This window comes from Bombus pyrosoma, linkage group LG2 (genome assembly GCF_014825855.1).
Source record: "Bombus pyrosoma isolate SC7728 linkage group LG2, ASM1482585v1, whole genome shotgun sequence".
Classification (NCBI taxonomy): domain Eukaryota; kingdom Metazoa; phylum Arthropoda; class Insecta; order Hymenoptera; family Apidae; genus Bombus; species Bombus pyrosoma.
The window spans coordinates 8700032-8713270 of NC_057771.1; the positions used below are offsets into that span (position 1 = coordinate 8700032).

Sequence of the window (13239 nt, forward strand, 5' to 3'; positions counted from 1 at the left end):
CAGGTGAATCGAAACAATCGTCGGATAGTTTAACGCAGAGGAGTTGATCGAGCGGTTGGTTCATTGGCCAGACCACTTGTCGCCTTGAAGGCAGTCTCGCCTGGTGTTACATTCGTATTCCGCTCGTAACGCGACTTGCCTCGAATGCTGATAATTTAATAACACGGCCGTAATTTACGATAAACCGATTTTCTCTTAATTGCTTTATCATTCGCGTTACTGCGTCACCGTCTGCGATCGTTGGTCGGTCTTTTGGAGCGGAGAGAGGCTTTCAGCCGATCCAAAGTAGGAAACCTCGGAAAGGAGAGAGAAAAGAAGAACATCCGCGAAGAGTTTTAGAGCGCAGAGACTGCTTCGAAACGTACACGTTGAAGCGTACTTGCACGCGCAAAACCGCCTTACCCGTTACCTGACGGAAACTTTCACTCGCCTAAGCAACGTAAACAAAGCACGCTCGCAAATGACCGCGCAGATTAGATACCTCCAATTACTTCGTCCGAACAGTCTTCGTTCCATTACTTCAATCTTTCGACTGGTCGCTAAAATTAGGAAAAGTCTGAAAGTTTAATACCGAGGAAAACGCGTACGAGGAATCGAGATTAGATTTTTAATCGAAAACCGAATGGCGAAAGAGGAACAGAATAATATTAAATAAGTAAAGTACGACGTAGGCTCGAGTAATATTTAATTAAGATTGGATATAGTCAAAAGATTAACATACTCTTGTCACGACAGACGACGGAGGAAAAGGAAAAGCGATAAACTTGCAGCGAAAGGTCTTTTCAATGGTATGGCATACCATAAAGCGTTCTATACTCGGAGTTAAAGGGATTTTGCGTTACTTCCGGACAAAGAAGTTCTCGACCCGAGAACGGAAGGAGAGGGACGGTAAAAGTCGTAACGGGTACGAAACGACTATGGTAGCCCATTACGGGCTTCAAATATTTTCGTGCAGGCGACGCGTCTGAAATAGCCAAACGACCAGGAATTTATTGGGCATTCTCGTTCCAAGATAGGAACAGCCTACCGATGATCCTGTAGATCGAGCGGAACGGACAACGTCGACGGTATTCGCACTTCAGCTGGTTGCAGTGCGAGACTCGCAGAAACGACGAAACGGGCCGAGGGGACCAAAGGCAAAGGCGTGAAACGGAAAGGGTGCGAGGAGAATCGAGACGGAGAGAATAAAGAGAAGGGTGGAAGCATCCTGAGAACTTGGATCGATGCCGTGTTATCAAATCACGTCCTTCGCTTTCCGTCTCCTTTGCTCGCCACCCTTCTTTCTCTCGTTCTCGATTGTTTCGTCTCCTACTCATCCTTCCCCCTCTTGTTCGTCCCCTTGTTCGCCCTCGCCACGGCCTTTCCCAACCGAACGTCTACACGAAGCTGATTTATGCTACCACGTTTTTGTATTTCCTCGTCCCTGTTGTAAACTTCTCGAAATGAGCGTCTTCGGCAAACTCGTTGAAAGAACCCGAAATAGAGTGGAATATGTCGCGAGTTAACAGTCGTATTTTCTTTGACAAAGGAACCCGTCCTCTATGCAAACGAAATTCGGCCAGGGTCCCCCAAACGTAGGTACCGCTCGACAGATGTAAATGAGGGTAATGCCGCGCCTCTTTGCGACCAAGGTGTAATACCTACAACGCGTTTAGACGGTCGGTGAACGGACAGGAAATGAAAATATTCACGAGTCGTGAGACGGTCGAGTCTACTTCGTTATATCGATCCGTGAGCAAGTAGCATGAGAGGATTGTTAAACGCGTCGATGAAAATCGTCGATCTCTAGTCGAAAATAATGTCGCGCCGATAAAAAGCTGGTCAATCGACGCGATAACATCGAACTGGTAAACAAAAATTTCTCGCTATCGGATCGATGTGGAGCGTACGGTTCCATCGTGATTCCTAAATCACAACGCGTCAGAGATAATTATATTCTTCGTTTTGATCGGCAATGAATTCCAACGACATTATGCAATGGAATGCGCGAAACGTGCCGACAGGAGCAACAAAAGTAACGTTTCCCGTACTTGACCCGGATCTTCGACCGCCAATCCAAGGACTTTTTGCTCGTGACCGCCTGTATACGTGTCTATGTGAAACGTATCTTGGGTAACGAGACCGATAACGAGAGACAAATAAACGAAAGACGGGTGTTGGTAGGTTGTTGAAAAGCAGGTGAACCGACTAACGCAGGAGAGACTGGAAACCGTGGACGAGAAGTCAGAGCCACGTTGCTCAAACCGGATGATTCCCGCAACTCTTCAGGGGCGGGAGAGACCTAACGGAACTTTTCTACGCGATCCTGACGTCACTGAAACGCGAAGAACACGAGAGCCTCGACATTTTTACCGCGCGAAACTGTAACGCCTAACGCGGTGACTCTGTTTCACATGCTTCTGCGCGCCGGACATTTCCAACAGAAGCTATCCTACAGAATCTAGAAGCTATCGAAAAATAAATAAGGATGACGCGAAAGAAAATAATTATAAACATTAATTCTCCTCGAACTTAAACACCACGATAGGACGTTTTAGGCTGAAATTTTCCTTTATTTTATAAATATAGGAAAATCTGTATAAAAGAAAAGACGACGTTCTTCAACTTTCAATCAGGTCGTTCCGTAACGAAAAATTTCTATAATCATCAATTTCAAGATTAATAACAAACTAGAGCTAAAACTTCTCTAACGCGTTCTTTTCCCCGAGAAGAATTCTCGATTCTCCCATATTTTCGTTCCTCTACATTTTCCTAGTCATTCTTCCTCCTTGATTTCTATCTTTTCTATTCTTCGCTTCCCCAAACGACGTTCTCGAAGGGCGTTCAACCAAACCTCGGTAATTGCGTCCTACCGTTATTTAAGAGAAACAAATTACCGGCAGGTAGAATCGTTGGCTAGCAATCTAAACGTGTCGTCTATCGGTGAATCGTGAAATTGCGCGGATTTCATGCAGCTACACGATTACATTCAGAGATTCGGCCGCTAATTGCACGGTGAAGAAGCAGTTGTCGGAGAGGCACGATTATAATGGCGTAATCACGACGAAGCCATTGGGTAAGAAACTATAATGCGGCCGGCTGAGTGCACAAAGAATTACGCAGAAGGGAGAAATAATAATATTACGAAGACCAGACCCAGATAACGTGCTCTAATAACCGTCCACTTTTTTTTACCAACTTATCACTAATGCCCGGTTTCATTCGTCCGTTCTCCATTCGATTACAGCGAGTCGATCGTTCCGCCGATCGATGGATAATCGATTCTTTTTCTCAGCCGAAAAGCTGTAAAGATTTCATTCCGCCGTCCTCGATTACCTCTTGACATGCGAGAGACCCATTCACGTCGACTAAACGTAACAGTGAGATTCTAAAGCGTTCTCCATTAAAAATCATCGCGTTTTCTTCGTTCTTTATTAAACAATGACTATCCATGCGTGTAACTAGATTTAAAATTTGTATGCGTCGTTATCTCGTACACGTACCTCTATATGTACAACGACCGACATAACGCTGCATTTATTATCAACTTAAAAGCTGTAAGAACAGATGGCTCGTTCTAACGGCGCACGGAAGGTACTTCCACTACTTAAACTTGCAAAGAGGGAAGAAACAGTTACACCTTAAAAGTGGCCCTAAAGGCGAAGCTCGAAGAAAAATGAAAAAAGGTTCACGGGAATCGACACACTTCAGCAATGCTAGCGTTTAAAAATTCGTTTGTAGTAACACGCGTCTCGTTTCACACAGGCTGATATCCATAAAAACAGCGAATCGTAACATATTCGGCTCGCGAATAGCAGAAAATTATGAATACACCGTTGAACGGCCGTCAATCCCGGCTAACCTTTACGAACGTCCTTTCGCGTCGTTCGTCGGTGGATCAATCATACGCGACGTATAGCTGATAGGGCCTGATATTTTCACTGGCGAGAACGCCATTATAGAACAACTCGGAGGATTTTCTCACGGCAGAAGAAACAGACTGATGAGATCTAAACTCGAGAGCTTTTTCAACTCCCCCCTCCTCAGACGCCAGCCTTCTCGTCAACGGTCCATTCAGGGTATATCGTTTATTTTTCAAACTTCCCTTAAGAATTCATTCAGGCATAATAACTTTGTCTCCCCGTATATATCCCGTGAAAGGAAATGTTAAACGCGGCAGAATCGACGTTTCACCTTTTCAAACATTCTATATCGTATCGTTTTGATTGAAACGATATTCGAAATTCAGAATCCGTTTGCCACTGGAGAGAAAAAATGGCCGGAGAGAAAAGGGGAGAAGAATTTTCTTCGGTGATAAAGATGTTGGACGATAGCTGGCGGAGTATTAAAACACCGGGGAATTGTTACCGCAAATCCTGACAGGCTAGGAGGTATATCTGCGCGTGTCTATCGAGGTAAGACTAGCTCGTATTTTCCCCTTCCTGTGTTCCCTTGCTTCGCCTTCGTTGTATCTGCCAGACATAGAGCGGTGCTCCAGTGCGGTCGCGGCGAAGCGCAATGCTACTGTCTTGTATTAGGGGGCGTTCACATCGCGTCGATAACAGACCAGAGAACGAGGCCATGCACCTCGACACTCAAACTTTCACCGCGAACGAAACCGAGCCAACTGGCGCTCGTTCGATGCTCACCAAACGCGAGAATAATTTCTTTGTCAACCGTCCGTTTTATCGAACGATTAAACGATACCGAAGCTCGCGAAAGAATTACAACAGCCGCATCGATTCTATCGAAGTGGACATATCGGACATATTGGAACCGATGCCTGATCTTTTATTGAAATTTATGATCTAATATCCGGCGTAACGGGCAGGATGATTTAATATCTAGAACGACGATATTCTTTATCGTATGGAGGCGGTTCTTTTTCCTTTTTCTCGTTAAGCGAATTTCCAGCGTTATTTTGGACATACGGTGGTCAATATGAACGTGGCTAAGGCTGAACCGTCGCGTTAGAAATCTGTCGGTGAAAGTGTTAGAGTGCATAGCTTCTTCTACCTGAAAGCCAGCGGCCGTTAGAATGTCCGAGAATAAGCAGCAATGCTTTCTGCGTAGTAAATCGGTCGTGCGGTCGGCCGATGGTTAACGAGCAGAGAGAGGTAATATAAACAACTTTTGAAGTTGCCTGACTTTTCACGTCTCCGTGTCTCGCTTCTGGCTCGCTAGATGGAATAGGGATAAAAACAGACGCCGCAGAAGAATCGAGAAAACCATAGTCAACATAGTCACTCGCGCATAGTCGTAAAATTTGTTCTCCTGACGATTACAGAGTAACTGGTTACAGAGTAACGCATGTATACGTAATTGGTTCGGTTGCTTGATAAACGTTCGGTTCATTTTGTCGAAAATGTTGATAGGAATAACGCTTGTATGGAGCAACGGTTGCTTTCTGGCGTACGAATGATTTTGCCTCGAAAGCGGCACTGTTCACGGTACCGTGGGTAAACACCAAGGCTGCCCTCGTATACACGCGAAGGAAAACGACAAGAACAGATCGGTGAGGAAATTCCCTGACAATCGCGATAGTTGCGTGGACGTTGGCGTACCGAGCAATTCTCCTTTTCGTCGAAAGGATGAAAAAATTTCGTACGAACAAAATCGTTTGTACGGATATCTAAACTTCCATCTTTTCGAGGCTTGCATTGTAACTAAAGTTGGTATAAACACGATTAAGCCAGCGGCGCTCGTTGCGTCAGCAAAAGTGAAAATAAACGCGCCACGATCTTCTCTGGCTTTACCGAAAGTTCATGAAGATACAGTTGCTTCCGTTTTTTACTTTTCTTTTTTCTTTCTTTTTATAACGCGATTGCTTTCCGGCGATTTAAACGTTGAAACATTTGTTCTCGTATTGCGCGCTTATTTCTCGTGACGGAACTGCGCGCGTCGCGTATTAAAAATTCAATTATACGACACGAACTAGCACATTAACTACTCATAACGATGATACACATAACCATTTCCATTAATTATACAAAGCTATTAGCATTGATTGGATCGTATATTCGAAGCAAATGTAACGCGTGTCGCGTATTCGTTACATTCGTGAACCGCTTGGAAACAAGCAAAAGAAAAACAGGCCGGCAGCAAATCGTTATAGATTTTCCCTACTGACTTTTACTCGCTGAATTATCAACAATGTCGTTATCGTACTTTCATTATCAGCGGTTATCATGCGGCCAAAGTCGAAGGATCGAGACGAGTTCTATCCGGAGACGAGACTCTCTATTTTTAAAAGAGAGTATGTGTGTGTGTATGTGTGTGTGTGTTGTGTGTGTATTCTTTGGCCCATTACAACGTGGAGCCAACTTCGACTAAACAGTCGGCGAAAGCGCTTCTACGGCCTTTCTCTTCGACGAATTATCAAGGATGGCCAAGCTCTCGTTTCCTCCGGTCGCCGTCGTGCCTGTCTATGAGAGCTAAAAAAATGTCTTCTTTTCGCACGTACAGTTTGCTCGAGTTCTATCCACTTTGTACATATTAAATATTTACAACAATCGGAATTAATAGATATTCGATGGAGTAAAGTATTGCCACGAGAGTGTGCTATTCTAGATAAGATTGTGCGCGAAACGTTTCTCATCGAGTGCTACTTTTTAGGTTTAACGAAGCGATTGATATTTTTAAAAGGTTTGTAATTTTCGCAATCAACGTTCCGAAATACGATAATTTTCGCGACACAAGTACGTTAGAACGAATCATATCGCCGCAGTTTTTTGTAAAGGGAATTTATTAAACGAAGAATAAGAGGTAAGGGGAAAAACAGGTTACTGTACCAAGAACGTTGCATACCATAGGTACCCTGTGGTTAAGATAATGAGAAAAGAAATACGGCGCCATCGGTCGTCTTCCTACCCCATCGGTCTCTCCCTTCCCTTTCACCTTGTTATGTGAACATCACGCGTCTAATATACGACACGTGTTCGCAACGCGACACAAATTGGTAACGTAATAACTTTTGCTAAAGGACGAGTAATTGTTCCAGCCTCCGCATAGCATCATAGATTCCACATATAGAATCGTAGCTTTTGTTTTACGTTTCAGGGTAACAAGGCTCGATGTTCGAGTGACAGACATTTTTGTACCGCTCGAAGCGTTCGACTATTTTTAGAGAGAGTACAGAAATGATTCACCCTACGCTTTAAAATAGCAACGGAGAGTCATCAAAATATGAATGGTCGGACGAAAATTGCTAGAATACGCATGATATCGCGCGATATTCTTTTCTCCGGATTAAAGTATCGGGTTATCAGCGTGCTAATTAATTACACCTATCAACGCGATTACTTCGATTCTATCGGCATTCGCGGGAACGAAAGCCCGGGAGGGCCGTTTGCGCGACTTTCTGACGTCCTCTAACGTCCTCTAACCTCGATAATAAAAATAAAAAGGCATCGTTACGTTCTGTCATTTCCTTCCCTAATACCACCTCTAATTTCCTCTTCGCCCTTCTCCCCGGTGCTCTCTTCTTATATTATTTGTACTCGACCCGGTCGTTCCACGCGTTTGACATCAACACCGACACCGTCAACACAACGGCCATCGCGGTTGAAACCGTTCGCAGCGTCGTATATGGTGAGTACCCACAGCTGTTGCCGAGAGGCACGCGACTAAACGCGTCGTGGCAATTAATTCGATTACGCCGGACCAATTTATTTCCATCGGCCAGAAAAATTAAACGATGTCGAACGAGCGTCACGAAAAACCGTATCCTTTTTCCCGGAGCTCTATGGCTGCCGTGAGATAGCGAGAACACAAAAGGGCGGTGCCATCCAGGAGGAGCGCGATGTCACGCGTCCCTCTTTCTCTACCCTGTCTCTCGCTCTACGCTGTCCTTTTCGACCGGAAGCCTCCTCTCTCGCACCGTTAGTCACGCATATAGACTCGCGCTCGCGCAACCCTTCGCGTGCCACGCGCGCGCCAAATCATCGAAACAAACGCGGCCGCGAAAGCTCGTTAGATGTGTTGGAGAGAGTATACTCGAGCCGGCTTTAATTTCACCACCGAGGACCATTACCGAGTTACGCGCCCCGGGCCAACCGAGTATCATCGATAATACGATAGCACGAGGCACGAGTATCCAACTAACCGTAGCAGCGTGTATACCTACGCGGTGGTAGCATTCTCCGCGCATTGAAATTTACTTACGAGCCGTAGAATACACGTTTACGAGAGGAAGACGCGGAAAGCAACTTCTCTAATGAATCGACACGATTTAACGAGGCCGCCGGATATTTTTGTCCCGAGGAAATAGTCGCGTTAACGCGCTCGTTATCATCGTGTGTCGCAAGTTCACCCGAAATTTCAGTAAAATTTCCTCAACGACGTATTTTTTCCATTCTTCTGTTGTTTTTCTTATCAACGATCAGCTTCCTAAGATGAATTCGAGGATCGTTATGAAAAGATTAGCGTCATTCGATGCTATCGATGACGTCAGTTACCTTCGCCAACTTTCTGTCGGGTGTCGCGAGATTTCCTGTTCTCGAATCTATGTAAATGCAACGAAATTGTCGTTATCGTTTCATACTCTGTAACGTACAAGTAATGAGCATCGAGAATGTACGAACAAGAAAGTATACGATTTGTTCGTCCATTTCGTGCAACCTCGTCTGACGCTTGAAAAGGCGGAAACACGGTGGCACAGAGAAGCACGATCATTTTTGCATGGATGACCTTGCCCTACATTCGCGCAGTCCCAATTACGAAATATATTCTGATCAAAATTCTGTGCTCTTTAACTGATTCGCAATTCCGTCGAAATTCGTTGTTGGAAGTGGGGTCAAGAACGCTATTCTAATCACGCCGTACTTGTTGCGCGTTTATTCGATTCCGCTTCGCGCTCTCTCTCTCTCTCCCTCTCTCTCTCTCTCTCTCTCTCTCTCTCATGATTATGCTTAGAACCGTTGGGTTTCGAAATTTCTGTATCCTCGTTATTCACATTTTTCGAACCAAGCAACCGTAAAGAAATACACACATATAGGATAATGCCCAGAAACGAATTCAGTCGATTTGACGGGGCGACTATATTTTTTAGGTCGAAATGGAAAAAACGAGCCTCGTGTCGAAAAAAAACGAGTCGTGTGTCGAAAAAAAAAAACGGTACCAGGCGTCAGCATCCGAGGCTATTGCGGCTTTTACCTCGCTTAATCGGCCTTATTCGCAGCCGATGCGGAAATTGAGACTCCTAACGATGCCTATCAGTTTTTGGGTCGCTGTCAGTTAACATCTGAATGATTTATACGCCTTAAATTACCTGCGTATCCCTTTATCCTAGGTAAGCCCTCTAAGCCTTCCTCAATTTGTTTGTGCTCGACCATGCAATTAGTAGTTACGACTCTACCTGGTATTACCCATTATGACTCATTCCATTATTAGGCAAACCGTTTCGTTTATTAGTGCTGCTGCCTGATGCAGGATACTCTGGGAATCGTCAAACCTTTATTGCTATTGCTTTCTTATATTGTGTTTATGGTAACCTAACCTTGAGGAAAGTACCCTGAAGTTTTAAATAATTTCAATGTCCCGTTTATTGTAGAGGACATCTGTTTCCATTTTTAAGGAATGCTAAACGACTTAACGATTACCAAGTATGAAGTACCTTCATGAAGAAGACTTCTCAAAAGTAGATGTATATATACACTAAGATAATTTAACAATAATAATTTAACAAGTAAGATGAGTTCTAATGTTAATAATTATAAAAATATTAATATTTATAAAATAGTTAAAAATGATTGATGTTCTCTGATATGAAAGCAAAATCATTCAAAGCGGAGGACGAACGTGGCCGAGCAACGTATGTATTTCGTACGTTGATAGCAAAAACCTCGCAATTAACCAACCGTAATTTGCGTCCACAAACGCGACACTTCGCGACGCTGCCAGTATCGCGACCGTCTAACCGCATGCATGCCACAACAAAAAACAAATTAGCGCGATCAACATGCATTGAATGTGTTAAACGGTACACTCTCGCACGCACACGCCTTGGGAAAATCATTCGATCGGTCTTTAACATAAAAGTGAATTCGCGACGGAAACTCGCGAGAGAAACAGAAAGAAGTCGATTATGACGATCGTCCTCACCGATATTTCTCACATTGTACCGTCGATTGTATCCGAGGAGACATTACGAATTACGATGAATTAATCGAGCAAATTGCTGTTGAATGTTAAATTGATGTTGGTAAGAGTAAGCTAAACGCTGACACTGCATTTCGCGCGATGAGTGCGTAAGCAATACGCCTCGGTCGACATAGTACTCTTTCTAGTTTCGTGTTCAACGAACTTTGTATCATATAGAACATAGACAACACTTTTTCAGTCAATAATACTATCGTTTGATCGTTATTTATGAATTTTGAAAAATATGTGAAATGTTTAATATTTGAAAGACTAAAAATATTGTTAAATCGCTGATATTTTTGATTTTAGAGCAACGAATTATACGTATATGATTCAACTGTAGCAACGTAGGCTACACGATCGGAGACAGTCGGTCGAACAGAGGCCAACGTATTTAAAAACAGAAGCGAACCAACAGACCGGTTAGACACCAAGGAGATCAGCCTCTGGTCGAGTAATCGAATAAAATGAATCTTTCATGTCACACTTTTCTCCGGTCATTATCAACGTTCAAGCGAGACACGAATTGTTTATAGTCGTTGTGTACTTGTTCTACGAAACAACGCGATCCAAATACGTACACAGTTGGGTAAACTGATCTTTAACGCGAATACGTAAATTACGAAAGTCGGATAAAAGTAGGATAAGGTTCGAAAGAGAATTACATAGACTCACCTCGATAAGGTGCCCTTGAGCAGAGGATTCCTGTCGTCATAGTATCCACCGGACGACGACATCTTCAAGTAATCCAAGCAATGGGCACGTGGCACTTTGCACTGACACTACAGCACTGCATCACTATCGCGTGATCTGTTAACTTTCCATTCACCGTACCGACATTATACTCGATTAACTAGGTGCACGACGCATCGTTTTCCAAAAAAAAAGAAAAAAAAAGAAAGAAGTAAAATTCACCAATAACTAGAAAATAATTGACACTCGCGTAAACGCATATCACGGAAACGCGTTACATAGCGGGTTGGGTAACCATGTTTTGTATGTTACGTATAACGACATACTTCACAACTATCCGGTGAGATAACAACCACCCGATACTGTCAATAAGTTGCTAGTACTTCTTGCGATCTGAATCTCACCAATTATCTAGATTGCTTTCTTATTTTTCCTCGGTAGGTCGATTCAATGTTCGACATCGATCGTCAGATGACACTTTCCGGCGGACTTCCCTCTTGTGACTACCTGAACACAGAAATTTTCGTTTAACGAGTTGCTATTTTCAGACTCTTTCTATGCTACTTTCAAACTACGCATGTTCTTAGTTTTATTACACAGGTAGAAAATGCCAACATTGTAGCAAAACATGGCTACCTATGAAGTAAGCCCCCCATCCCTTTCATAATATATGATTCAGTTCTATTCCAAATTATCGCTAAAATTTTCACGAAACTGTGTCGAAAACGTTAATGGTTCAAAACAAATAATCGTCAGGTTATTATTGGATCGTCTGTTTGTCGCATTCGACGGTTATTTTCCATTCGGACAGTCGAGGTCACTATTATTACGAACAGTTGGCGCCAAAATCCTGCTACGTTCAATCCGCTCGGGTGAAAGTCCTTGCAGCAGGTATTCGAGGAAACATTGTAGTAGGTCGCTGTGAATTTTCACGTTACTCGACGAATGCACTAAACTTAAACTAAACCAAACGATTCATCGTTCTTACTTCGTCGATCCAGTAGAGTATATCGTTAGGGATACGTCTCGCGATGATGCTCCGTAAATGGACGAAGAATAACGATCCACACGTGTCTTCCAGCGAAGAAACGTTAAGATAAGTGTCACGGTTGAAAGCGGAACGTGCCAGGTGAGTCCATCGAGCACGTCGTTTATTTATAAACTAAGGGAACCCGAGAGAGAACGCAGGAGCGAAGGAGACCAACGGAGTGTCCCTCGCGTTTCGTTTACCGTTCGTAAACTACAGTCGGCGCGTACTTCGAGGACCACGTGTTACTTATCCGATCTTTCGATTGGCCGTACGATTTCAAGATGGCGCGACTGTTGACCTGTCAATGTAAATTCATGATCCTGCATGCATTTCTTTTTTTGGAAATTTTAAATATCATCGCTCCCAAAAACTTTCATTATTCGTTAATAACAAGTAAAATTATTTAAACCGTTCTTTTCTCTCATTTTATTACAACGGACGAGAAAATATGAAACGTTAGAATAATATTAGAAGTTAAATATACACGATATTTTGTAAATATATCGTATTTGCCTGAGTATTTAATATATAATTATTAGTATGGAATAAAAATGAATAGATACGTATATTTAAAATACGTTATTCAGTACATGAAGGATCATCCATTGCAACAGTATGTCATAAGCTATAATTATTCCTTTCTCTCACAGGTTCTGACTCGTCTATGCACTTTCACTGTATCTTCTACGACTCTCGAATCAAATGCGCGTTAAAATTGTCGACACAATAGCAAATAAGACATATTTTTTCTTATCTCTGAATCATTATTCTTTCCGAGGATTATCTCTTAAGAAATAATTCATACATTCAAAGCATCAATATAAAGACTATATAGAGCTTTTCCGATTATTAAATTTTTATCAAAAGTTCTAGTATATTATATTATATTGAATTGTATATAGATATATAACAATGGTTCTGGTAGAAACGCACAAACCACAATCCTTTTGCGAACCGATGTACCGTTTTCACCAACAACTCAAATGAAAAGTATTTGATACAACAAAAGCAAGTTATCTACTCGTCAATTCATTGTCATTTTTAAACAAATTATTCACATCATTTACACTAACTTCTCAAAAACTTCAAAACAAAAAAGTATAAAAACCTTTTTCGTAGTCCATGTTAACCGGATGAATTAAAAAAATATGGTTGCACGATTTTTTCAACTGTAAACTAAAAGACGTTTCTGAAGGATGGGTAACGAGGCGAAAAGTCGAGGAGTAAAAGCGTTACATGATTCAAGGACGTACGCTAAGTGGGATCGTGATCCAGTCGATAAGCAGCTGTAGGTGCAACGAACGTTGTACCCTTACAGTTCGTGTACTTGTACGCGGCGCTGATCGAAGTAGAAAAAGCGCCCTCACCAACTATCCTGGTCTACTCACGAAAAAAGA

The 13239-nt window shown here is 42.8% G+C and overlaps 1 protein-coding gene across 9 annotated transcripts in view; it reads right to left on the reverse strand.

Moving 5' to 3' along the window:
• LOC122574641 (AF4/FMR2 family member lilli) overlaps positions 1-13239 on the reverse strand; it is a 166933-nt gene that overhangs the window by 151264 nt on the left and 2430 nt on the right. For all 9 annotated transcript variants that reach the window (XM_043742511.1, XM_043742481.1, XM_043742471.1 and 6 more), the window contains exon 2: positions 10795-11319. In XM_043742511.1, the coding sequence (XP_043598446.1) occupies positions 10795-10856 (62 nt within the window). In that variant the 5' untranslated portion in view covers positions 10857-11319. The remainder of the gene's footprint in view (positions 1-10794; positions 11320-13239) is intronic.